Raw genomic sequence first — 27,548 nt, forward strand, 5'->3', positions numbered from 1 at the left:
AAAAAAAAATAAAATATACTAACTACCCATTTCTTTTTCAGGTGAGCTAGAGCAAGCGGATGGCCCAAAATCGACTATGTTGATTTTGTGGTCGGAACTCCGCTTTAATGAACCGGCTGATTATGCCCAGCATTCGGCCTATGTGCACTTGGCTTGATGGTGTGATGGGCAGTGGCTCACTAGGGAAGGACAGTGCAGCAAGTTGGAGGCAATTGGAGATCCAGCAACTCATGCCATCTTAGGCTCCTTTCATACGTGCACCTCCGCTAAGTGGAATCCGCTTGCTCAGCGGGCATTTCTCTGCTAATCTCCGCTGAGCAGGTGGATGGCAGGTCTTGTCCGCTCCGCTAAGCAGAGCGAATATGGACACAGTCCCGCTCTTCTCTATGGGGCAGTCGGATGGAAATGGACTGCTTGTCTATTTCAATCTGATGCCATCTGATTCAATCTATCAGACGGACGGAAAGTAGGACTAGCGTCTGTCTGTTTTTGGCCGACAGGATCGGATTGCGGCAGTTGTCAGTGGACATCCGCTACTCCATAGAGGAGACTGGAGGGTCCAATCAGGTGCGCCTGAAATACTGACAGGTGGACCTGATTAGACAGCCAATGCGAAAGGGTCCTTCATCTGTGTGGCATGACAGGGAGAGAATAAAAAATAATAAAAAATGAATTTTAATGGAAAAAAAAATACAAAAAACAAATTAAACTTTTTCAATCTTTGTGGGGTTGTAAATAGAAGTGAGGCTGTTCAGACCAGCTGCCCCACACTCCCTGTCCACTCACTGGTAAGGACAGGGCGCCAGATCAAGCCCTAAACCTCTTTTCCGATCAGTGAGAACAGGCAGGGGAAACCCTCAGCGCCGCCAGGGACTGCTTGTTGCAGCCCCGGCCACCGCAAGAGGGTGCCAGTTCCCTGATGGAAGCATCTCCCTACAGCAGACCACAAAGCCGCGGCCCCAATTACTGGCCGACGTGGCATCCTAGTCCACGCATCTGCTGGCGGGGGCCGCAGTGTATCCCTGGCGCCAGGCCGCTAATTCTAGTCGCAAATACAACCTGTGTTTGTCGAGCCCTGCCATAAGGCAAAAGTGGCTTGGGGAATAAAACATGGAAATTTTGGGTCCATGGCAAAGAAACTCCCCAGACCTTAATCCCATTGAGAACTTGTGGTCAATCCTTGAAGAAAACAACTCCACAATCAGTCAGGCTGTGGCCCAGAAGTTGATTGACAGCATGCCGGGGCGAATTGCAGATGTCTTGAAAAAGAAGAGTCAACACTGCATAAACTTCATGTAATTGTCAATAAAAGCCCTTGACACTTATTAAGTGCTTGTAATTATACATCAGTATACCATAATAACATCTGACAAAAAGATCTAAAAACACTGAAGCAGCAGACTTTGTGAAAAATAATATTTGTGTCACTCTCTAAACTTTTTGCCATGGCTGTAGGTGAAAGGACACCGCTGGCCCCACAAGATTGGACCCCAAGCGGCTCACACTGGCATCCCCCAACGGCCAATCTAAGTGCGCTGTACACGCTGGATCAAAAGGATCTGAGAGGGAAGAAATAATGTATATATGTAAGTGGGTATCGATAGGGAGCAATGAGCATCTACAGTGTGGTATAATTGGAGCACCTGCCCCCAATTTGGTATAAAATATATATAGGTGAGTTTTCGATCTGTGACTGAATGCACGTGCAGAGCAATGGCTTAGGAGTGAGCCTGCTTGGCTTCCCCCACAGCAAGCTGTTCGCTCTCGGGGCACTCGGCAGAAGGGAGGGGTCAGTAGTGCCAGTGGGTAACCCAAGAAGAAACAACATAATAATTCACACATAAAAATATGTGAACACTTCACCAGAATTTGGGCGCTGATCCTTGGTACAATCCTTACTTGCTGCGGTGTGTGTGTAAAATCCTTCCTGGTCATTGCAGCTCCTCCTGTATTCCACTGGGTGGCGGATTCAATAGGAAACACAACTGCAATGTAGGAGAAAAAAGCGCACGCCGACCTCGGATGATAACGTTTATTTAACATACAATACACCACTTATGAATTGCACTCACATGTAAGTCCTATAAGGACAGGCACATCTGTGGTAGCCGCCTACTACTCCTCTCCCTCCTGGGTGGCCTCCGGTCTGTCCCGTAGCTGCTCGTGGCTCTGTACACCGCTCCAACCCGCTGTACAATCTACTTCCCCCCCACCGATTATGTGCGCGCAGACCGCAGTGCGCCTGCGAACCAGTCCGCCGTCAATAACAGCCGAGCTAGCTTGCCTGAACCTCGGCCGAGGCTGAGTGCGATGATGGATGGAGGGATATCAGGGGATACAGCTCCACAGTGTGGTTGCTATGGACTACGCGTTTCAGAGGCGGAGCCTCCTTCTTCAGGTCCACTCCTACTTCCTATACTGCTTTCCTATTTATACACACACTCTCCAGCCCCAATGGTTATATATTTAAAGGGCCAGACCAGGACATAATATAAGCCAACATAGGGTTGTAGGATGAGATCCATCCGTCCATCATCACACGCAGCCTCGGCCGAGGTTCAGGCAAGCTAGCTCAGCTGTAACTGACGGTGGACCGTTGCACAGGCGCACTGCGGTCTGCACGCACGTACTCGGCGGGGGGGGGGGGGGGGTTCCGGAGCAGGAAGTGGATTGTACAGCGGGTTGGAGCGGTGTCCAGAGCCACGAGCAGCTACGGGACAGACCGGAGGCCACCCAGGAGAGAGAGTCGTAGTAGGCGGCTACCACAGATGTGCCTGTCCTTATAGGACTTACATGTGAGTGCAATTCATAAGTGGTGTATTGTATGTTAAATAAACGTTATCATCTAAAGTCGGCTTGCGCTTTTTTCTCCTACATTGCAGTTGGGTAACCCAAGAAGAGAAGGATCTGGGCTGCTCTGTGCAAAACCACTGCACAGAGCAGGTTAAGTATAGCGTGTTTGGTATTGTTAAACATTAAATTGTGTTTAATATAACTTTAAGGAATGTTGCATGAACTTGCTGGTAAAGATGGACAGTTTATTCACTATTGTTTAAAGATAGAGGTGGAAATAAGTTGTTTTGTATCACAATATTGAAGAGTCTAAGGTTTTATGAAACCGGTTTACATTTCTTCTGCAGATCTACATATATGAGTACGATAGCAGCCTTAAACCTGTGAAAATGCCAAGACAGTGCCTTCCAGTTGCCCTAGTAACTGCAACATTTTTTTCCCCAAAAACAACTTTAGCTCCAGCACGTCTCTCATCCAAGCCCAACCCATCAGGTATGAGGCCATATTTGATTTTTCATATCTTGTGGGCATATGCATTAACATAATATTTTTTTTCAGATGATAAAATATTAATTAAAAGGTCAGTCCACCCAAAACAGACATTTCACTTTTAAGTAGATGACCAAAATTTTTGCTTTTTGGGTCTGGCAGTAACTCTAGGAATTAAATTTCTATGCTTATGCCTTTCCATGCATTTTCCCTGCTATATTTTCTATCTATTTTATGTTAAAGTTAATGCAGCTGGGGAAATGGAAACACCCAAAAGTGAGTGAGAAAACTCAGAATGATAAGGCTGGGAACAGTTCCATGAACAGTGCTGGTAGGATCTTGGCACTGAAAACCTGAAGAGATTAAAAAGGTAAAGAGGTGGCTCTGGCTAGAAACTTTACCCTTAAAGCGGAAGTGCAGCAATCATTAAAGTGAACGGAGTTCAGCCTTCTGTTTTAATATAAAAAAAATCCCAGTTTTTCCACCTTTATTTTGCAGTTTTCAGTGCTCTCACATGACTTTTACAATATAGCTGTGCTGGGCTTTGAATGAAGACTCCCATAGGAGAAGGAAGCTGGACACGGGGGGGGGGCGGGTACTGTTAGTGTTGCTGGAAGTGCTCGGGGCTCTCAGCTCACCGTCTACAATCATCATAATACAGGCAACCTCACTAATGCCCCATACACACGCATCGATTATTGGCCGTGAATTTTCGGCCAACGTCCTTAGCGGGGAAGCCGATGCACGGGGCAGGCAGCTCTGATTGCCGCCTGACACCTGCGATCCTTCCCTCGCTGAGAGAGAAGAATGGTCAGCTGTTGTAAACACAGCTGACCGTTCTTCTCCCTGGAATGATCATAGAGCCCATGTGATCCTTCTATATAGGATCACAGGTCTCTATGATCATTGATCATTTCACAAGCCACGCCCCCACGCCCCTATGTACACATTTAACCCCTTGATCACCCACACTGTTAACCCCTTCCCTGCCAGTGTCATTATTACAGTAACAGTGCATATTTTTCGCCCTGATTACTGTAGTAATGTCACTGGTCCCCCCAAAAAGGCAGTCAGGGGTCGCAGTCCCGCAAATAATCGCAGATCGCCGCCATTACTAGTAAAAAAAAATAAACAAAAACAATAAAAATGACATAAATCTTTCCCGTAGTTAGTAGACGCGATAACTTTTGCGCAAACCAATCAAAATACGCTTATTGCAATTTTGTTTTACCAAAAATATGTAGCAGAAAACAAATTGGCCTAAAATGTTAAAAAACTTTGATTTTAAATTTTTTCTTTTGGGAATGTTATATAGCATAAAGTGAAAAATATTGCTTTTTTTTTCCAGAATTGTCGCTTTTTTTTGTTTAAAGCGCAAAAAATAAAAATCGCACAGGTGATCAAATACCACCAAAAGAAAGCTCTATTTGTGGGGGAAAAAAGGACATCAATTGTGTTTAGGTACAGCGTCGCAACGACTGCGCAATTGTCCATTAAAATAACGCAGTGCCGTATCGCAAAATATGGCTTGGTCATTAAGGGGGCAAATCCTTCCGGTCCAGAAGTGGTTAAATCGCAATAGTGGAAACGTAGGCTAAAGCTCCGTTTCCATTAGTGTGTACTCTAGCCTAGTGGCTACGTTTCCACTAGTGCGACTTTTAAGTTGTGCGATTTAGAGTGCAGCTATGATCCAACTTTACATTTTCTGGATCAAAGTCGCATCAAAGTAGTGCAGGCACCTTTTCAAAGTGGCATAGTGGCAAAGTGGCCATTGAAATCAATGGGCTGTGACTTTTCATGCGACTTTTTGTCCAAAGTCGCATGACAAGTGGCACATGTTGAAACAGGGCCTAAAACGTATTACTCACATGTAATGAGCAATAGAAATTGATCTGTATCCTTCTAAACTTTCAAAAATGTTCCTTTGTATTCTATTGCTTTCATACATTGTGCTGGTCACTTGACCCCCCTCTCTCTCTCAGGAGAAGCTGCTAGCCTAAATGAGGCTATGAAGACAGGAGGAGATCATGTTCTTCGAAGGATGGGAGGGATGGGGGTGGGGCTAGGCAGGTCTAGGCATGCCTGTATAAGAAAGACCGAAAAACATTTTCAGGAAGTAAAAGACAGCTTAGCAAATTCAGATAAAGGGAGATAGTGTTGTCGGTGAAGAACAGGAAGAAGCTGATTGTCTAGTTTAGATAAGGCTTTCTAAGCTACACAAGCAGCTAGCCAGAAAATTAATAATATCAAATATAAAGATATTTAACATACTAGTAATAGGAAAAATGTAATTTATCTTACGTCCTCTGACAGTCGCCGCCCCAGTGGTATTAGCCTTTACTAATGGGTAATGGCGCATTCTGCAGGAGCAGGCTAGGCAGATAATTAATTATCAGGTTAATACAAAAAAACTTTTGTACCTCAGCACGCCACTAGGGGGTCATCCCACAGCCGTTACCAGAACCCAATCTGATATTCCTTCAATTTCAAGCTGCCTAGCATCAGGAGCAGAGCTTTTGGTCTTTCCCTGCTGAGACCTAGCGTCTTGGTTTTCTTAAATTTTTTTCTGAATTTAAGTGTTTTCTCTTTACACACTAGATTTTTATTTCTTCTCACTATCATTAGTTAGTCAGGGATTCCTTTCCTGGAGGACTACAAGTGACTGCAGAGCTGGGCCTCGGACTGGGTATCATAGATCCTTATGGAGTCCCAGCCTGCAAACGAGCATCGCAGGTTACTGGTACACCCAGGCCTCGCAACGACAGTGCCCCTCCATATGGGGACGAGCCAGCAGGGCTGTGCTTCGCAGAGGATGTCTCAACCCGGATCGCCCGCATGTTGCCAGCGTCTCTTCATGGCTGACGGCACCCCCACTTAGGGTGGGAGGTCTCCTGTTTTTGAGCGGTGCCCGCTGCTGGAGTGGTGAGTACTGAACCCCCTTGTCCCTGGGGACGTTTGGGGAGTTGTGGGCCCACTCCTAGGGGATAGCAGGGCGGACGGTCTTTGTAGGAGACGTCTTCTGGCCGGATGGTGGTAACCCCCCCCCCTCCCTGCCCCCGCTGGGGGCGCTGCATGTAAATGCTGTGGGGGTCTCCCTGGGGTCCCTGCTAATATCCAGAAATGTGTTTGGTGCATTTATTTTGCAGCCGTTTGGAGCGGCCGCCACTTTAGTGGTTTGCAGATTCTAAGCTCTCTATAACACAGCAGCCATGTGAGAATTCTGTTCAGGCTCCCGATCGGGCGCCATCTTGGATGTGGGCAACATGCCTAGTAAGGGCAAGTGGCCATTTTGCCTGTGACTTTTGTCATTGACTTTCAATAGGCACCTTTTCTCTGGGCTTGAGGGCTGGCCTCTAGCGATGTGAGGTCACTTCCTCTTTCTTCTTCATTTTTATCCTCTGTAAAATGTGCTGACAGGCTGGGGATTTTTGCTTATACCTCGGCCATTATTCAACCAAATCGAATTAATTTTTTTGCTAGTGTGTTTTCTCAAAGGGCTCTTTCAGTTGGTGCAGTTTGCGCAGGGGGGGAGGAACCGCCGATTTAAAGGGCCAGCGTCCCTTTTTTTATTTAAGGCAAAAATGGTCTCCCGGGGTAATAAATCCCCCGTAGACCTGGTAGGGACTTCGGGTACAGCTGAATCCTCTCCCCTGACACCCATATCTGCTGCTCTGGCGACTTTGGCGTCCCAGGTGAATCTGCTGATGTCGGCACGCTCCTCCATAAAAAACGGCCTGTGCCCTCCCAGTCCTCTGACTCTGAGCCCGAATTGGTTGCCATGGACGATGGTCCCCCTGAGGGGTCCGGCTCCTCCACGTTGAGGGAGAGGAGGAGGGGGAATCTTCTTCGGTAGCGCGGGAACGCGCTACGATGGATGCTCTCATGGGCGTCATAACAGAAACTCTCTATCTTAACGATGAGCCAGCTCAGTCAAGTGAGCGGTACGTTTTGCTCGGGTTCCGCAGATGCCAAACTGTCGGGTCAGGAATTTTTCCTGCCCGGTGGATTTTCACGGGATTGTGAATGGCCAGTGGTGGCTCATTTAGCGCATGTTGGTGGTGCCTAAGCGTTTTTCCTCCCGCTTTCTATTTTTCGGAGACGGTAGACAAACGTTGGTCGGTGTTCCCAAGCAGGGGATCACACTATGTCTAGGCTGAATAAGTCCACCTTGTTGACCACGCGTCCTAAAAGACGGTGTCTGAGGTCCCCTATGAGGGGGGTCGTCTTCTTGGGGTAACTCTAGATGAGTTGATTACGGGGCTCACGGGAGGTAAGAGTACTCGTCTGCCCCAGGTCACCAAGGGAGAGCTCCCCCGCTCGCGGAGGGGCCCCCCTTTTAAGATTCAACATAATTGCCTTTGGGACGCAGGAGAAGGGTAAACCCTTCCGCCTTCCTGGTGGCCACGAGGAGCCGTGGTCGGGTAAGCCAAACGCCGGTCAGTCTGGTTTGGCGGCCCAGTCCACCACTCCCTAAAAGGGAAGCCCTCCCCGTTGTCAGGGTGGGGGGACTTCTGCTTTCTTTTCAGGAACCCTGGTTGTCCGGCATTCAGGACAGGTGGGTTCACGAACCAATTCGTTCACAGCACAAGATCGAGTTGATCTCGCCCCGTGGACAGGTTCCTCCCATCCATTCTTCAGCTGTCCCCTGATCGTCTCAGAGATCTCATGGGGGCTGTGCTTGATTTGCTTGCACACGGAGTCATTGTACCCATTCTTTTTCGGAAAAAGTTTTCGCGGTTTTGACTCCAACCTGTTCACGGTGCCCAGGAAAGATGGCACAGTGTGTCCGCTTCGGGAATGGTAGTCCCTGAACCGCTTTGTGCGTGACGTTCAGGATGGGATCCATCCGGTCGGTGATGGCCTCGTTGAGGCCTGGGGAATTACTGCATCCATCGCCTTGCAGGATGCGTATCTCCACATCCCTGTTTTCAAGGGTCATCAGAGCTGCTTCTGCTTCGCGGTGGCTGGGGAGCATTTCCAGTTTGTGGCGTTGCCTTTCGGTTTCGCTTCGGCTCCCAGGGTTTTCACCAAGGTGTTGGCTCCGGTCTAGCTTTGCTGCGTTTACGGAGCATTGTTGTCCTCAGTTGCCTGGACGACCTCTTGTAAGGTCGAACTCATGTGTAACCTTGGCAAAAGATCTGGCTGTGGAGGTTCAGACACTTCAGGAGTTTAGGTGGGCCATCAATTTCAGAAGTCGGCACTGACTCCCTCTACTCGTTTCCAGTATCTAGATGGTCCATGGACTTTGCTTAAACTCTGGTCTTTCTTCCGGAGGACAAAAATTCGGGACTTTGCGGGAGGAGATCGGAGCAGGAATGACGATCTCTCCTCTTTGCGGACCTGCATGCGGGTTCTGGGACGGCTGGTCTCGGCCTTCGAAGCAGTTCCGTTGGCTCAATGTCACACCAGGTCTCTGCAAGCGGAGATCCTGGACAGGTGGGACAGGACACCTCAGTCTTTGGAAAGGAGTATTTCCTTGAGTCATCCGGGACTGATCTCCTGTGGTGGCGCTGGCCGCTGTCCTTAACACAGGGTCGGTCCTTCAGACTTCTGTTCTGGATGGTTGTCACCACGGATGCCAGTCTGTCGGGCTGGGGAGGTGTTCTGGGCACGTTTTGCTCCCAGGGGACGTGGTCGGCGGGGGAGACTTCGCTACTGATCACGTCTTGGAGCTCCGTGCGATTAAGCTTTGTCTGTTCCATTGGTCACCTCAGCTTCAGGGGTGTCCGGTGCGGGTACATATGGACAATGCCACGGCTGTGGCTTATATCAATCACCAAGGGGGCACGTGGAGTGCCTGGGCGGCCATGAAAGTGGCCGAGTTTCTGTCCTGGTACCTGCGTTCTCGGCCGTTCTCATTTGGGGTGTGGAACTCTGGCAGGCGGACTATGTACGTCGCCAGACTTTGGACTGAGGGGAATGGTCCCTACATCCGGAGGTGGTTCACCTCCTGTGCGCCCGGTAGGGAACCCCGGGCGTGGATTTGTTTGCGTCCCGTCTCCACAAAGTGGGGGTAAGGTTCGTGGCCAGGGCTCGCGATCCTCTGGCAGACGCTGCGGGCGCGTTGGTGGTGCGTTGAAAGGCTACTATATGCCTTTCCTCCGATTCCACTGTTATCCAGGTTACTCCGCAGTTTGGTGTCGGAATGGATGTCAGTGATTCTGGGGGCCCCGGACGGCCTCGACGATCCTGGTACGCGGATGTAGTTCAGATGGCCGTGGAACCTCGATGGCGGTTTCCGCTGCGAGACGATCTGTCTCAAGGACCGATCTTCCATTCTGCTTTACAATTGCTGGCTTTGTCGGCATGGCTGTTAAAAGCCAGGTCCTGAGGGATAGAGGTCTTCCTCAGGCGGTCATTCTTGCCTTGTAAGGGGCTCGCAAAGCCACTTCAAGGAAGTTTTTTTCACAGCACCTGGAAACCGTATATAGCTTGGTGCGAAGTGCATGGTTTTTACCCTTGTTCCTTCTCGGTGGTGAAGGTCTTGGCTTTCCTGCAGAAGGGTGTGGATCAGCATCTGGTGCTGACTAAGGCCAAGGGTCCGTTGTCGGCCTTGGCCATCTTGTTTCTACAACCTTTGGCATCGCTTTCTTTGGTCCGCACCTTCATTCAAGAGGTGCGGCATTTGGCTCACCCCGAGGGGAGCTCTCTTGCTTCCAGGGGACCTGAATTTGTTTTTTGTCAGTGTTACAATAAACCTCTCTTCGAGAACATCAGGGGGAATTCTCTGTCTGTGTTGTCACAGAAAGTTGCCTTTCTGGTGGCCATCATGTCGGCTCGCAGAGTGTCTGAATTGGCGGCCTTGTCCTGCCGCTCTCCTTATCTGGTACTTCATCGAGATAAGGTGGTTCTGCGACCGAGTCAATCTTTTCTTCCCAAGGTGGTTTCTTCCTTCCACCTCAATGTGGGTATCGTGTTGCCTTCGCTGTGCGCACGGCCCAAGCATCCTAAAGAGTTTGCTTTGCTTTCTCTGGATGTGGTCCGAGCGGTCAAGGTCTACCTGTCGATTCGGCAGTCTGATTTCTCTATTTGTTCTTCCTGAGGGACCTCGGAAGGGATCGTCTGCCTCCGCGGCGACCATTTCTAAATGGATCAGACTGACGATTGTTCAGGCCTATTCCATCAAGGGGCAGGTTCCTCCTTTCCCGGTAAAAGGCTCATTCTACTCGAGCCGTTAGTGCCTCTTGGGTTTTTCGCCATCAGGCGTCTGTGGCTCAGGTGTGCAAGACGGCGACATGGTCGTCAGTGCACATTTTCACTGAGTTTTACAAACTTGACGTTTTGGCATCTTCGGATGCTTCTTTTGACCGCAAAATTTTGAGTGAGGCAGTTGTTTGGGGGGACATTGTTTTTGATGTCTTCCTTGTTGGGGTGTTTTTCTGGGTTGGTTCCAGTTTTTCCTGTTGGCTCAGGTTGTTACTGGCCCGGCTATTTGCGTTACCTTCTACATTGGTTGCGTTGCTTTCCCACCGCTCATACCTGCACTGCTTTGGGACGTCCTGTTAGTGAAGGCTAATACCATCGGGGCAGCAACTGTCAGAGGACGTAAGAGAAAATAGAATTTTTGTAAGAACTTACCGTAAAATTCTTTTCTCTGAGTCCTCTGACAGTCGCCGCTCCCACCCCTCTGTTTTTTGGATCTGGGGGTTGTTGCCTTCTGGTACTGCTTGCTACGAAACTGAAGGAATATCAGATTGGGTTCTGGTAATGGCTGTGGTATGGCCCCCTAGTAGTGTGCTGAAGTACAAAAGTTTTTTTGTATTAACCTGATAATTATTTATCTGCCTAGCCTGCTCCTGCAGAGTGCGCCATTACCCATTAGTGAAGGCTAATACCATCAGGGCGGCGACTGTCAGAGGACTAATTTTACGGTAAGTTCTTAAAAAAATTCTATTTCTCTTACGTCCTCCGACAGTCGCCGCCGCCGCCTCTAAGTCATCACTATTGGGTATTGACTTCCGCTCCGCAGGAGTAGCTAGGCATAAGACTTAGTCAAAAAGAACAAAGGCATTTGCATATACACACCCCTGGGGGCTGTCCCACTAGGTCAATACCCCCCTGCAGTGACCACTCCCAACTCAGTTTCTTTCTGCCTAGCGTCAGGAGTAGTTAGGCTTCCCTGTGCTGGGGCTACAGTCTCAGCCTATCTGATCTTTATTTGATTTTCTTTTGAAAATGTCAGTTTTTTCTTACTTAATTAGCTGTTTATTTTGTCAGCTTAGTTTTAGTCGACTCTTCGGATGAAGATGGATTCATGCGGAGCTGGGATTCGGACTGCCCGCCTTGGTTCGCCAGGGCAGAGGGTTAGATGGACCCCCAGCCCGCCATCGAGCGTTCAGCCATGGTTTGCCCTGGCATTATGAACGACCTATCCCTGTTCGCAGCAGGGATGCAGCCGTGAGGTGGCTACCTCACTGGACGCATCTGCGATACTGCAGTGCAATGTCCCTGGCTAACGGCATTCCCTGTCAGATGAGGACAGCGACTTTCCATTCTGAGAGACTCCCCACGCCATCTGGTACAGGTAAGTACTTGTGTGTGGGGCCTCTGTCTGATGTGACAGTACTGTATTGCTTTGTTGCCCCCATGTCTGTGCCTGTGTGACTCCCTAATGCGGTCCCTGCGGGGATCGCTTGTACATGCGCTGCGGTGCTGTGTGTTTTTGGGGGTCCCCTTCCCTGTGTCACTTCAGAGGTTTGTGGGGGTGCAGACTGTGTATGTGGCGACCGCAGCGGGGTAAAACCGCGCGGTCCGCCATTTTAGGTATGGGCAAGCATTTTGACTTCACTATGGGCAATACTACATGCTGTTTTGACGCCATCCGACGCCATTTTGCGGTCCCAGAACAATCGTTCCGACCGCATGTTCGGCGGCCATTTTGCCAGAGCCTTCCATTCAGTCCTATGGGGCAGCCATTTTCCCTGAGTCATGCAGCTTATAAGTTCAGCCTCCTCTGACAGCACTTCCTTTTCTTCTGAAGCAGAGACATTGGTGGTAACACTCTGCAGGGCTCTGCAGGCTATCTCTCTCATTACCTTCTGTATTGTCATTTCTGGCTCAGTTTTCTTATCCTGTTTGGGGGTCTTTTGTCACTGTATCTGTAGCGGTGGGCTGCGCACTCCGCATTGGTCTTAAAGGGACAGTACCAAATTTATTGCACTGTTATTTCTTCTTGGGCAATGGATTCTAAGGACAGCAAATTCCCCCCAGCTCTGGTGGGGGACCCCAGTTCTCCTGTGTCCCCTCTGAGACCTGATTTGGCCGCTGTAGTGGCGACCTTGGTGTCCAATATGGAGATGCTGAACGTGCTGCAAGGAAGAGGCCCAGATTGTCTCTCTCTTCTGATTCAGATGGTGATATGGCTGCTGCGGCGAGCGTGCCCTTTTCAGGGTCTCGCTCATCCTTAGACCCGCTGTGGTCTGAGGGGGAGGCGGAGCTGGAGGGGGTTGATACTTCTTCCCCGGGGTCGCCCGAAGAGCGCGCGACCATTGATGAATTGATTGTTTCTGTTATGGAAACACTACATTTGGAGGATGAGCCCAGTCCTCCGGGCATTGTGCCCTCATTTGGGACACACAGGACCCGCAAGTCGACGCAGGTTTTTCCCTGCCCAGCTGAGTTTCATTACACTGTTAATGAAATGTGGCGCACTTTAAAACGTCCATTCCTGGTCCCTAGTCGGTTCAAGTTGCTCTATCCCTTTGCACCGGCTACGGAATCACTATGGTGTGTGCCTCCACAGGTGGATCACACTGTGGCCATGCTAAACAAGGCTACCTTGGTTCCTTCTGAGGATACCCCGGTTTTCCGGGATCCCACGGACCGGCGGTTGGAGTCTCTGGCCTGCCATTCCTATAAGGTGGCAGGCTCGTTACTCAGACCCATTTTCGCGTCTGTTTTGGTGGCTCAGGCGGTGGCTGATTGGACTAAGGTGCTTAGGAGCAACCTCGTGTCTGACGCTGTTCCACCTGCCCGCCTGGATATGGTGGATCAAATTCACCAAGGAATCATGTATTTGTGTGATGCGGCCTTAAATGAGGCCCCTTTAGCTGCACGCCTGTCTAGTGTCTCGGTGCTTAACCGGCGACTGATCTGGCTGAAGAGCTGGTCGGCTGACCAGTCCTCACGGAAAAGGGTTGCTGATTTTCCCTATGCTGGTTCTCGCCTTTTTGGCGAGGCGTTGGATACCCCGGTGAAAGGCGTCACAGGGGGCAAGAGCACCATGCTGCCCCAGAACCCGAAAAACAAGCACTTTTGTGGCAAGCGGGGTTCTGCGCCTCGATCCACTCAGGGGTCCTTTCGTGCCTTTCGGAACCAATCCAAGGGTAAACCCTTCAAGACCCAGGGGAGTCAGAAGAAGCCCTGGGCGGGCAAGCAGAAGTCAGGCAATGCTGGCTCGGCGAGTCAACCCGCCTCTGCCTGAAGGGGCACCCTCACCCGTTTTAGGGGTGGGGGGACGTTTGCGCGGTTTCCTCCAACCTTGGCTGCTCCGGATTACGGACAGGTGGGTTCAGGAAATCATTCGGTCAGGGTACAAGATCGAATTCCTTTCCCGGCCGGCGGACAGATTCTTTCCCTCAAATCTTCATTTGACCCCAGGGCGTCTACGGGACCTGCATCAAGCGGTGCAGGACCTCCTTGCCCAGGGGGTGATTGTTCCGGTGCCTCATCGGACAGGTTTCGGGGGTTTTTACTCAAATCTGTTCACTGTGCCCAGAAAGGAGGGCAAGGTGCGTCCTATCCTGGACTTGAAAGCTCTGAACCGCTTCGTGCGCGTTCGGAAGTTCCGTATGGAATCCCTCCGCTCGGTGGTGGCCTCCCTGAGTCCAAGAGAATTCCTGGCCTCTATAGACCTGAAGGATGCATACCTGCACATACCCATTTTCGAGGGTCATCAGAGGTACCTCCGGTTTGCCATAGTGGAGGACCACTATCAGTTTGTAGCGCTACCTTTTGGTCTCGCTTCGGCTCCAAGGGTCTTTACCAAAGTGCTGGCGCCTGTTCTGGGCCTGTTGCGGGCACAGGGCATTGCGGTCTTGGGATACCTGGACGATCTCCTGTTAAGATCGAGTGCCAGTCAGAGCCTGGTGTGCGATCTGTCGACTACGGTGCAGACTCTCCAGGAGTTTGGTTGGACCATCAACGTTCAGAAGTCGACGTTGTCTCCTTCGGTTCGTCTTCCCTATCTGGGAATGGTTCTGGACTCTGCTCAAGCAAAAGTGTTTCTGCCGGAGGACAAGCTCCGGACCCTTCAGGACGAGATCAGGTCACTCAGGACCTGTATGAGGTCCCTGGGGCTGATGGTATCGGCTTTCGAGGCGATACCTTTTGCTCAGTTTCACACACGGTCTCTTCAAGCGGAAATACTGGCCAGGTGGGACAGACTGCCTCAGTCCTTGGATCTGAGTGTCTCGTTGAGTCGCCGGACCAGAATGGATCTTCTTTGGTGGCTTCAGTCCCCGGCGGTGTCGGAAGGAAAATCCTTCCGTCCGTTACTGCGGACAGTGATTACCACGGATGCCAGCCTGTTGGGCTGGGGTGGAGTACTGGGCAGCCTGTCTGCCCAGGGCACTTGGTCGGAGAAGGAATCCTCCCTTCCGATCAACATATTGGAATTGAGAGCGATCAAACTCTGTCTCTTCCAGTGGTCGAATCGACTTCGGGGCCGTCCCGTTCGGGTACAGACGGACAATGCGACCGCGGTGGCTTACATAAACCACCAAGGGGGCACCAGGGGTGCCCGGTCGGCCCGGGAGGTGACCGACATTCTGTCTTGGGCCGAGACTCATGTCCCGGCGATCTCGGCAGTTCACATTCCGGGTGTGGAAAATTGGCAGGCAGATTATCTGAGCCGCCAGACCCTGGATCAGGGGGAATGGTCCCTACACCCGGAGGTCTTCCACATGCTGTGTGCGAAGTGGGGATCCCCAGACGTGGATCCGTTCGCGTCTCGGCTAAACCACAAGGTGGAAAGGTTCGTGGCAAGAATGCGCGATCCTCGGGCGGACGCCTCGTATGCGCTGGTGGCCCCTTGGCATCAGTATCGTCTGATGTATGCCTTTCCTCCGATTCAGTTGTTATCCAGGTTCCTTCGCAGGTTGGCCTCTGAACCGCACTTGGTGATTCTAGTGGCACCGGTCTGGCCATGCCGGTCCTGGTACGCGGACATCGTTCACCTAGCAGTCGAGACTCCTTGGCGGCTGCCGATGTGGGAAGATCTACTGTCTCAGGGACCGATCCTCCATCCAGCTTTACAGTCGCTGGTTTTAACAGCCTGGCTGTTGAAAGCCAGGTCCTGAGAGACAGGGGTCTCTCCCCAAAGGTCATTCCTACTTTGATCAAGGCTAGAAAAGACTCGTCTGGTAAGATTTATTACCGTACATGGAAAGCTTATTTTGCCTGGTGTGAGTCCAGGGGGTTTTCTCCTCACTCATACTCGGTGACGAGAGTGTTGGCTTTCCTTTAGGCTGGTGTGGACCAGCGCCTGGCGCTGGCCACGATAAAGCGCCAGGTATCTGCACTGGCTGTTCTTTTTCAACGCCCTGTAGCGTCTCATTCCTTAATTCGCACCTTCATTCAAGGTGTGCGACATTTGGCCCCTCCCCGGAGGGAGCCTTTACCTCCATGGGACTTGAACTTGGTTCTGTCCGCTTTACAGCGTTCTCCCTTTGAAAACATCCGGGAGATATTGTTACTTCTGCTGTCTAAGAAGGTTGCCTTTTTAGTGGCGATCACTTCGGCTCGCAGGGTGTCGGAGTTGGCGGCGTTGTCTTGCCGCTCTCCTTACCTGGTGGTTCATAAAGATAAGGTGGTCTTGTGACCTAATTCGTCATTTCTCCCTAAGGTGGTGTCTGACTGTCACCTTAATGAGGACATTGCTTTGCCTTCGCTCTGTGCGAAGCCAAAGCATCCTAAGGAGGTTGCGTTGCATTCTTTGGATGTTGTCAGGGCGATCAGGGTTTACCTGTCGTCCACTGAATCCTTTCGGAAAACGGATTCCCTCTTTGTCCTTCCTGAGGGACCTCGGAAGGGCATGGCTGCGTCTGCGCCGACCTTTGCCAAATGGATCAGACAGACGATTGCCCAGGCTTATGCTTTGAAGGAACAGGTTCCACCCTTCCCTGTTAAGGCGCACTCTACCAGATCACTGAGTACGTCCTGGGCCTACCGGCATCAGGCCTTGGTGACCCATGTGTGCAAGGCGTCGTCGGTACACACCTTTTCCAAATTCTATAAGGTTGATGTTCTGGCATCAGCTGATGCCTCCTTTGGCCGCAAAGTACTCAGTGCGGCAGTGCCATAGGGGACCCTGTTTTTTTTGTGGGTCCCAGGCTGTTGGGGTGTTTATCCCCTGGGTTATTTGTTTTCCTGGGTTGTTGCTCCTGTTGAGCCTTTTCTGTTGCCCAGCCGGGTTCTCTTACTGTGCGTGTAAGGTTCCTTTCTCTGATGTGGGTACTGCATTGCCTTTTCTACCGTTGCGTCTCCCACCCCTCATGTCTACATTGCTTTGGGACATCCCATTGGAGAAGACTATTTGAGGGGCGGCGACTGTCGGAGGACGTAAGAGAAAACTGAATTTTTGTAAAATCTTTCCGTAAAATTCCTTTCTCTGAGTCCTCCGACAGTCGCCGCCCCCGCCCCTCTTTTGTTTTTTGTTTTTTTTCTTGTACACTTACTGCTATGCTACCAAACTGAGTTGGGATGTCTTATTGCAGGGGGGGTGTTGACCAGTGGGACAGCCCCCATGGGCTGGGTCTATGCTAAAAGCTTTTGTTTCTAACAAGTCTTATGCCTAGCTACTCCTGCAGAGCGGAAGTCAATACCCATTGGTGAAGATTATTTGAGGGGCGGCGACTGTCGGAGGACTCAGAGAAAGGATTTTTACGGTAAGATTTTACAAAAATTCAGTTTTTCATGCGTTGGTGCCCCCTTTTTTTCCTTAACTTTTTTTCTCATTACATAGGGGACAAAAAGTCCCCTATGTGATGATTTTTACGTGACCGGTGCTCTTTAATAAGACATAAAGAAACACTATATCCCTATATTAGATTTTTTTCTAGCTTTAAAGCCTAACTCTGGGCAAAAAAAAAAAAAACTGCTTGATTTGTCTAGTGGAGTGTAGAAAGCCTATACTCACCCGATTTTCCACTTCAGAAGCGAAAGGCGCTCCCCCACGATCCTGCAGTGGACTTTTCCTGACATCCCCATGTCCAAAGCTTTGGGTTTGATTACATCAGGAACCGCCTCAGAGAGCCCTTGGCAGAACTATCACTCTTTTGCACTGCTGGGTTCCAAGTGCTATCTGATATCCAATGTCGGAACTCAGCTGTGTGCTCAGCAACAGAGCGTCTACCCTGCCACAAACTATGCAACTTTGCTTCAGCAATAGCATAGCAGTTGGGTTTATCAAAAACCTGATTTATTGCAGTTGCAAAAGTCTCAAAATCATTCAGAGCAGTGCTGTCTTGGTCTATATAAGGGGAGGCCCAAGCTAGGGCTTCCTCAGTCAGACGGTTGATAACAAATAGGACCTTCTTTCTCTTTCCTTCATTGACGGACAAATCTCCTGATCTTCTTAACCATTGGGTTATACTGCTCCTACAGGAGTAGGACACTGGTACACGCTCCCCTCTTTGTCTTGTTTTGTTAGACCTCTGGGAAAGATGCGGTCTCACCTTTATGTGGGTCTCGTGGGGTGGGGGGAATTGACAGACAGACATTGCTGGCAGTTTGGGATACATGTTTTTTTGTTGTTTTCTTGGTTCTTTTTTGTTTTTATGAACATGACTATTTCTACTGTTCCTTATAGGCATGGTATATGTTTTTCTCCAAGTTTGTGCTGCCCGGAGGGGACGTAGAGGTGGTGGGCATATAAACGCAGCTCTCCCTATATACAAATTGACATATATCAGTAGGAATTTTCCTAAAACATTTTATAAGGTCTGGCAGCCGTGGACGGCTTAGTTTTCACAGTTAGGTAGATGAGGAGGTCTCTTCATGTGACCATATTTGCTTGCTGACTGTAAAAGTTAATGTTCACTTCTTGTGTTGAGATGTTTCATTTGTCATTTTATAAGTGTTGTGATGAATGTTCATACTTTCTGTTTGTAGACGTACCATTTCTACTATACCCTGTATGCCTTGTATAATGTTTCCCTGTTTTATGATACAATAAAGGAACAGTCTGTTCGTTAAAAAAAAATAAAAAATAAATTCTTTGTTAAAAGATGAAATAGTACCACCACCACCGGGTGAATTGTGCGCTCACCTCACTCCTGCTAATTACAAGCTCTATTACAACTCCCACCAGTCCGTCTGGAATGGATTTCTTTCTCTCCTCTTTATTGGATCTAATGCTCCCATCTGCTTAAATACTCTTCACATGAACAACATGGAATACAAATACAACTCATAGTGTTCTACATAAAACCAATTTTATTTAAAATTCCCCAATTTAAAAACACTTGGATAAAATACATAAAACAGCATATATCAGTGTCTCGTTAATACCACCACACCATTCGGCTGGGGGAGGCTGTTTGACGTCACAAATTGGGCTCCTCCCTCCTATTCCTTTTTTTTTGGGAACACTATGAGTTGTATTTGTATTCCATGTGGTCCATGTGAGGAGTATTGAAGCAGATGGGTGCATTAGATCCAATAAAGAGGAGAGAGACACCCATTCCAGACGGACTGGTGGGAGTTGTAATAGACCCTGTAATTAGCAGGAGTGAGGTGAGCGCACAATTCACCTAATGGTGGTGGCACTTTTTCATCTTTTAACGTAGAATTTATATTCACACAGCAGTGGATGAATAAATACAAGAGACTTTTTATTTTTATGCAGTTATTGTGCATGACATATTTTTTGATTTGGTAGTGCTGCACCATATAATTTATTTAAAAAAAAAAGTATGTGTCATTGAATTTACTTAACCACTTTATTTTATGTTGTATGTGCATCAAAACATTGATTAATTACTGGTGATATTTTTGTTCCCTAGGAAATGATGCCTTAGCAAATTGCACAGTGGCCCAAAGGATAGGGAAAGGCAAAGATGCTACAGTTATCTTTCACAGTGTTCGTACACCAACAATTAAACCTTCTCTAAGAGAAATTTCTCAAAACAGTAGCTTGAAAAATGAAGTCCAAAGTCTACCTGTTTTAAACAGGCATCATTTTCCTACACCCATGTTTCAGAACCAGATTGCTCTTCCAAACCTCAGCGTGCCCTATAATCATTTCTCTATGTCTCTAGAGAGCCTAATTGCATCTTCTATGGTGTTTTCATCAAAGTGTATTAAAGATCCTAGACTTTTAAAAAGGTATGAACAAGAAGTTGGTAAATTCACTGGCCAGTATCTTTTAGGACAGCAAAAAGAACTTGTTATGGAAAGTGAGGAGCCCAGCTTAAAAGAAAAAGAGCCTAGTAAAGAGAATCTGGGCACCTTGGAAAACATCGAAAGTAAAACGTCACTATACGTAAGTTTTGAAGAGGCACGTTTTTCAGAGGAGAACTACATGAATGAGCAAGAAATTAGGGAAATGGATGAAAAAGAAGACACAAAAGCTGCTGATCAGCATCTTATAGAGCAGCAAATACAATCCAAATGTGTTTTTGATAATGAAGTGTCCAACATTAAAGATGAAGATCATATAAAAGAAAGAGAGAGCTGGGAAAATAATGTAAGTAAAACCTCACTATATATAAGTTTTGAGGAAGTACGTCTTTCTGATGACAGTCTTAGTAAAGTAAAAGAATCAGTAATGAAGACAGAGAGGAAATCATCGTCATTTCTGACTCTTACTGAAAATTTGGAAGATGCAGATGGTCAGTCTTTGCAATGTTTATCCATGAAGGAGAAATCAAAACTTTCTGGAAAACTGTGTGTATATGGTATGTCCCAAACACTGCGTGACAATCAGTTAGGTGTTGCAAAAGATGAAGAGCCTGCGAGACTGAATTCATCACTGGAAAAAACATCTGCCCCACCAAGAAGTTCTAATCCGTCCACAATCCCAGCTAAAATAAATGACAAGAACCATCTACTTCAAAGCAAATGCCAAGTATTATCTTCTGGAATAAATAAAGGACAGTCCGACGACAGTGATGACATGTCTTCAAAACAAAAGCAGAAAGACACACTTTTAAAAGTTGTTCTAAATACCAGTAACAGTAATCAATGTTTGTCTTCAGGAAAACTCCCTGAGGATGAAAGTGCTGAAGTTACTACAAAAACAGGAACTTTGCAAAATAGTCAATACTCTGTCTGTGATAGAGACAAGAACGTATACTCAAATGGTAACAGAAGTAAGCTTGTCACAACTAAGGCATATCACATCGATAGAAGTAAAATTCAACCTGCAAAGACGTTTTTACCATTAAGTAAAAAGCAACTTGAGAAAGGTGTTCAATCTAAAACCTGTATATCAAATCCTGATATGAAAGCTAAAAAGACTGCAGATCATACAAGTCCCCAAAAGCACCTATCTAATTCTTCATCCTCCCCTAATACAAAACCCTCCAAAGTTGCAGAGAAACATCCAATGAAGAAATTTCCTGAAAAGAAAGTGCAAGAACAGTCTTTATACAAGAAAGAAAAAGTTGAGTCCATCAAGACAGTGCCTACCGCTTCTCCTAAAAAAATGAAAGAGGATGACAAACATAATGCTGTGAACAAGTTGATTTGTGATCTGAATGCAAAAAAATCATCTGAAAAACCCAGTTCCTTCTCAGGTCCAATTCACGAAGTGTACAAGGACACAAATGAAAATGAACTCAATGGTAAAAGTAGTTTACCATGTCCAGGACTTTGTACTACCAATGAAGATAAAGAGGTTAAGAAGAATTCTGATACAAATTTAATTTCCAAAAATATCCATTGTAATGATTCATTTGGAATGTCACAGACAGAGAAAACAAGAGCGCATAATTCATTAACAGAAAACCATACATTTGGAGACATGCAGTATGATCTGCAGTGTGTGATAGAGTTAGAGAGTCGCATAGATTGGAAAGGTATTTTTGGAACCCAGAAAGAAAAAGCAGAAGACATGACAGAGTTATGGAAACCTTCAAGAAAATTGAGAGAGCCTAGTGGTTTAAGGATCTTTCCTGACATGGAAATTACAATTCAAAACTCTCACTATATGTGTGTAGAACAGGATGTCAACAATTTTGTTGAAGTACATTCATCTAAAACTGTAAAAGAACAGATAAACAACAGTTCCGAAAAAGATGCTCCCTCAAATCTTCAAAAAACAAGTGATGTCTCGGAGACTCCCTCAAATCTTCAAAAAACAAGTGATGTCTCAGAGACTGTAACTAAAAACACATTTTCCATGTCCCAGGATTGCAAAGCACCAGTTGATAACAGACCTGAACTGCCATCTCATAGTGTCAGAATGAATGAAACTGTCCATTTAGATAAAAAACAAATAATTCAAAATCAGGGCAAATCTGAGGCCAATAATGATATTAATTTGACTTGCATCAAAACTGCGAAAAGTTTGTCTCATTCCAAAATGACAAAAAAGAAACTCAGCAGCACAAGGAGACATTCTGTAGTTATTAAAAAATCTGTTAGAAGAATGAACAAGTTCTCTCAGTCTGAAAAAAATATAAAGGTGGTTTTAGGATTGTTGTCAGGTGAGATTCCTCTGTGTAAGAGCAAGCGAATTTCAAAAAGACTAGACCGAGCAATGCTTCACCTACGAAAAGCACACAAAAGAGTACAAAAATCCTTGCAGCTTGAAGCTAAGTCTGGAAGGAGATGTAACACCACAGACTCTTCTGAACGTGTGAAGGTAGAGTGTGGAGGTATGCAGTTTTTACAAACTCCCCATTCTTTTAAGGTTTCTGTCTCTGATAAACATCAGCAAAGGTCTTCTCCTGAAGACAGAAAATGTCTAAACCTGACAACTCAAGCTCTTAATGGAAAATATGCTAAAGATTTATTGTCTGCAACTTCTGGCAATTCACCTTCACCAAAAAAATTGCCTCCATCACCTCAATACAGAAACAGTGTAGGAATTGCTTCAGATTCTCCTATTGCTAGCATATCAGACATAGAGAATGCAGTACCAGCTATTTCTTCACCAAAATCAACAAGTGAAAAGAAGGGGGGTTTCACAAAAAAATGTCTAAAAGTTAAAAAAGACAGAAAAGAGCTCATCTGCACCAAGAAAATGTTATTGCATGCAAAGCAGTACCATTCATGCCATGCTAAAACTAAAACATCCAAGAAAAAAACAGATTCAGCTTGTGAAAAAAATCAGCATAAAGGAAAAAAAATTAAGCACAGTACACTTACCACAGCAAAAAATACTGAGGTGTCAAGATTGTTATTGGGAAAATTGTCAAAGATTTTGCAAAATGCAAGCGAGACAGACAGCTTAAAAAGTCTACAGGACTGCCGATCCTTGTGCAAAAAAATGCTTCCTGTTTTTATTAAATCCTTTGAGAAAAAGCAAAAATGTACCTGGAGAGATGTAATAGTAGATAGGAAATTGTTGTTTTCCAACCATCTAAAAACCTGTTTTAGAAGTACCCTACAGCCGCAGGCTGTAGAATCTTTTCTTGAATTACAGATGATGATAGAAACAGCTGATTTTATTGAGAATCGCATTCGTTTCATTGAGGGAAGGCCTACGTTCCGCAGTCTCCTATGGTATGATGGTTCGCTGTATAGGGAATTACTTGCAGGCGAGGCTGGCTATCAGCAGCAGTCAAACTTCTATACAGCGTTTCAAGAAAAACTGAATGACAGTGCAGTTACTACTTTGGAGAGTCTTTGTAGCAGACTGTCTGATTTTTTGCAAGAAATAGATGACAAGAACAGCTCCTACTATGTCTACTTGAAATATAACAGAGAATTGAAAGAATGTGAAGATGTTTTAAAGCACGATTGTGATTATTCCGCATTTTCCCTTTCCATACCTTTCAGCTGTGGAGCACATCTCGGAGACACAGTAGAAGATTTGGTGGCTTTGCAAAAAAGCACTTTAGAGATAATTAGTAGATTTATTCAACTTCCTAAAGTAGAACCTGGAAAGAAGGAACATGCACTATGTTTTCTAGAAATTATCTCGGCTAAAATTGACTTTTTGAAGACCTCTGTGTCTAAAAGTATGAATTTGTCGCTCTTCGGTATTCAGCACTTACTGTTTGATGCTGCAAAAATGATGGTTTTCAAGGAAAGTAAGGCACTTGACGGGAACAAAAAGATAGTTCTTTCAAAAGAGATCATTGGTCAGATAAACAGTAATGCTTTATCAAAGTTGTACGAAGTATTTTGTGTCCCTGGTCAAGAAGCATGGATGGCTTATGACATAGATGAGCTGTATAATAAGAACCTAGATTCCCTCAAAAGTCTCTCTTCTCACAACGATAAGTTCATTGTTGGCAAGTTCATAGACCAAGCTCTACATGCAAAACCCTGTTTATTAGAACAAATGATTTGTGAATGCCAAAAACGCTTACACTGTCAGATAAAAAACTTTCAGATCTTACAGGAATGTGATATAGAAAAAGCCCTGATAAAAAATAGCAATGTTAAAGAAATGACTCAAAGAAAAGACTCACTTACCACTCTGATAAAGACTGAAGCAGTTGAACCATATATTGAACTAGCAATGACATATGAAACCTTGCATTTTCTTAACTGTGTGATGGCTTCACAGAAAAAAAAAGAAACAAAAAGAGGATTGCTGTGGTATGACACCTCTCTGTTATCGGATCTAGTTCAAATTCAACAAAGACTGGCTTCCTTTGTGACTGGGAACATGATGCCCAGTGCTGTTGATACAATTGAAAGCAGAATAGTAGACATAAAATCAGAGCTAGAAGTCATCAGCAGCTGCCCAGATTCAGTGAATTACGCATATGCTTTTCAAATGATGACAAGAGAACTTTCAGAGCTTTCAGAACTAAAAAAAATGGTTTTTAAACCCAACTCAGCAATACATGAATACATCAACTTTTCCCCATGTGTTGTCTCATTACATTATGGAAGCTTATCCATGGAGCTGGACCATAACTACAGCCAGTTTTCTGATTTTCTCTGGATTTTAATGTCTTCGCCTAAGAAAGATTTAGGAAAAATGGCCCATACAATGATGGTAATGAAAACAATTGAACTAGCAAAAGCTGTGAATGACAAGAACGACAATCCACCGTTTGATATAATTACATGTCAGATTTTGCAAAACAGAATGAAAAGTGATTGCATGGTTAATAAGACACCAAATCAAGGCAAAGCCAAGATGTTGAATGATCAATCTCCCAGGAAAAGAAAATGTACGTCTCCAGAGGCTGTATCTTCAAATACGAAGGTTAGTATTATTGATGAGTTTTTGAGTGTGTTTAGATTTATTTAAACATGAGACAACATGAAAAAAAAAAATTGTTGAAAGTGTCTGGCATTGTCACCCATGCAGTATCAAATCTGTATTTTATTTATACTAGCAAATTTGTTGAAGATTCAATTGTTTACTGTCTTGGCTGATTCTGACATTCCTTGCCTACATGTAAACAACTTAAACCCCCAACATTATATACAGTGGGTACGGAAAGTATTTAGACCCCCTTAAATTTTTCACTCTTTGTTATATTGCAGCCATTTGCTAAAATCATTTAAGTTCATTCTTCTTCCTCATGAATGTACACATAGCACCCCATACTGACAGAAAAATACAGAATTGTTGACATTGTTGCAGATTTATTAAAAAACAAAAACTGAAATATCACATGGTCCTAAGTATTCAGACCCTTTGCTGTGACACTCATATATTTAACTCAGGTGCTTTCCATTTCTTCTGATCATCCTTGAGATGGTTCTACACCTTCATTTGAGTCCAGCTGTGTTTGATTATACTGATTGGACTTGATTAGGAAAGCCACACACCTGTCTATACCTTCCAGATCACAATGCATGTCAGAGCAAATGAGAATCATGAGGTCAAAGGAACTGCCTGAAGAGCTCAGAGACAGAATTGTGGCAAGGCACAGATCTGGCCAAGGTTACAAAAAGATTTCTGCTGCACTTAAGGTTCCTAAGAGCACAGTGGCCTCCATAATCCTCAAATGGAAGACGTTTGGGACGACCAGAACCCTTCCTAGAGCTGGCCGTCCGGCCAAACTGAGCTATCGGGGGAGAAGAGCCTTGGTGAGAGAGGTAAAGAAGAACCCAAAGATCACTGTGGCTGAGCTCCAGAGATGCAGTCAGGAGATGGGAGAAAGTTGTAGAAAGTCAACCATCACTGCAGCCCTCCACCAGTCGGGGCTTTATGGCAGAGTGGCCCGACGGAAGCCTCTCCTCAGTGTAAGACACATGAAAGCCCGCATGGAGTTTGCTAAAAAAAACACCTGAAGGACTCCAAGATGGTGAGAAATAAGATTCTCTGGTCTGATGAGACCAAAATAGAACTTTTTGGCCTTAATTCTAAGCGGTATGTGTGGAGAAAACCAGGCACTGCTCATCACCTGTCCAATACAGTCCCAACAGTGAAGCATGGTGGTGGCAGCATCATGCTGTGGGGGTGTTTTTCAGCTGCAGGGACAGGACGACTGGTTGCAATCGAGGGAAAGATGAATGCGGCCAAGTACAAGGATATACTGGACAAAAACCTTCTCCAGAGTGCTCTGGACCTCAGACTGGGCCGAAGGTTTACCTTCCAACAAGACAATGACCCTAAGCACACAGCTAAAATAACGAAGGAGTGGCTTCACAACAACTCCGTGACTGTTCTTGAATGGCCCAGCCAGAGCCCTGACTTAAACCCAATTGAGCATCTCTGGAGAGACCTAAAAATGGCTGTCCACCAACGTTTACCATCCAACCTGACAGAACTGGAGAGGATCTGCAAGGAGGAATGGCAGGGGATCCCCAAATCCAGGTGTGAAAGACTTGTTGCATCTTTCCCAAAAAGACTCCTGGCTGTATTAGATCAAAAGGGGGCTTCTACTAAATACTGAGCAAAGGGTCTGAATACTTAGGACCATGTGATATTTCAGTTTTTCTTTTTTAATAAATCTGCAACAATGTCAACAATTCTGTGTTTTTCTGTCAGTATGGGGTGCTATGTGTACATTCATGAGGAAGAAGAATGAACTTAATTGATTTTAGCAAATGGCTGCAATATAACAAAGAGTGAAAAATTTAAGGGGGTCTGAATACTTTCCGTACCCACTGTATATTTAAGCAAAAGGGGAAAGTACGACCATATCAGGAATTGAGGCACAAAAGAGAACTGATGATGCTAGATGAATGGAGGAACTTGCAGTTAAAACACTTTGTGACAACACTCCTGCAACCAATTAGATCTGAGGAGAATCTAAACAATAATAGAACAACTATGTAATTTGCAGACGTAATTGAAACATAGCATATCTCAGATCTATAAAATACTCACAAGGTTAGAGGGACCGAGAATACCACCTTTGTTCGAAATATGGGAAAAAGAATTACACCTTTAAAGAGCAACAAGTAAGTAAAATGTTGAGTGCTGTACATGGACTTGCTGTGGATATAAACATGATAGAAATTAACTATAAATGTCTGGCAAGATGGTACATAACACCTGTCAAGGGACAAAAAAGTATCAGCCAGAAAAATCCCCATTGTGTTGGAGATGATGTAATCAAAAAGGCACTATGGCCCAGCTGTGGTGGGAATGCCCAAAGGTACGGGAATACTGGCGGGAGATACAGCAATACATAGGGAAGATAATGGAATGGGAGATAGACCCAGAAAAACCCACAATAGGAGAGTGGTTCAAAAGGATCGAACACATATATAAAATGGAGTACTTGAGTAGTAGGAAAGATCAGGCAGAAATATTTGCCAGCAAATGGGAAATGTGGATAGAGTTTAAGGAAACAAGGAAATACGCGGAGAGTTAGGTAGAGTAGAAAAGAGAGGAGGAGGGCTGGGGGAGGGGAAGGAGGGAGAGGAGTGAGTGGCACAATTAGGATAGTGGAGAGAAGAGGTTAGGGGGGAGGGGGAATGGGAAGAATGTATGTTTAACTTATGTGATCAGTCCCTTGTTGATGGCTTTCTTTTTTCTATGGAAAAACAAATAAAGTTTAAATAAAAATAAATGGATTTTTTAATACAGACTTACCTGTAAAATTCATTTCTTTTGAAGTAGATCACGGGACACAGAACCATAAATCATAACATATGGGTTATAGAGCTACCTACTGGTGAAGGACACTGGCAACCAAAATGGATATTGGGGGAGCATACACCCCAACGCGTTTCAA

At 46.1% G+C, this 27,548-nt stretch overlaps 1 protein-coding gene across 1 annotated transcript in view; it reads left to right on the forward strand.

The window, feature by feature from the left end:
* Positions 1–27,548, forward strand: part of TEX15 (testis expressed 15, meiosis and synapsis associated) — a gene marked incomplete at both ends in the record, with an annotated part of 165,079 nt that overhangs the window by 65,747 nt on the left and 71,784 nt on the right. Inside the window, 2 exons of the mRNA XM_082248404.1 lie at positions 3,141–3,285; positions 19,287–24,616. Coding sequence (XP_082104530.1) covers positions 3,141–3,285; positions 19,287–24,616 — 5,475 coding nt within the window. The remainder of the gene's footprint in view (positions 1–3,140; positions 3,286–19,286; positions 24,617–27,548) is intronic.

Source organism: Pelophylax lessonae (genome assembly GCF_965119305.1).
Source record: "Pelophylax lessonae genome assembly, chromosome: 1".
NCBI classification, from domain to species: Eukaryota; Metazoa; Chordata; class Amphibia; order Anura; family Ranidae; genus Pelophylax; species Pelophylax lessonae.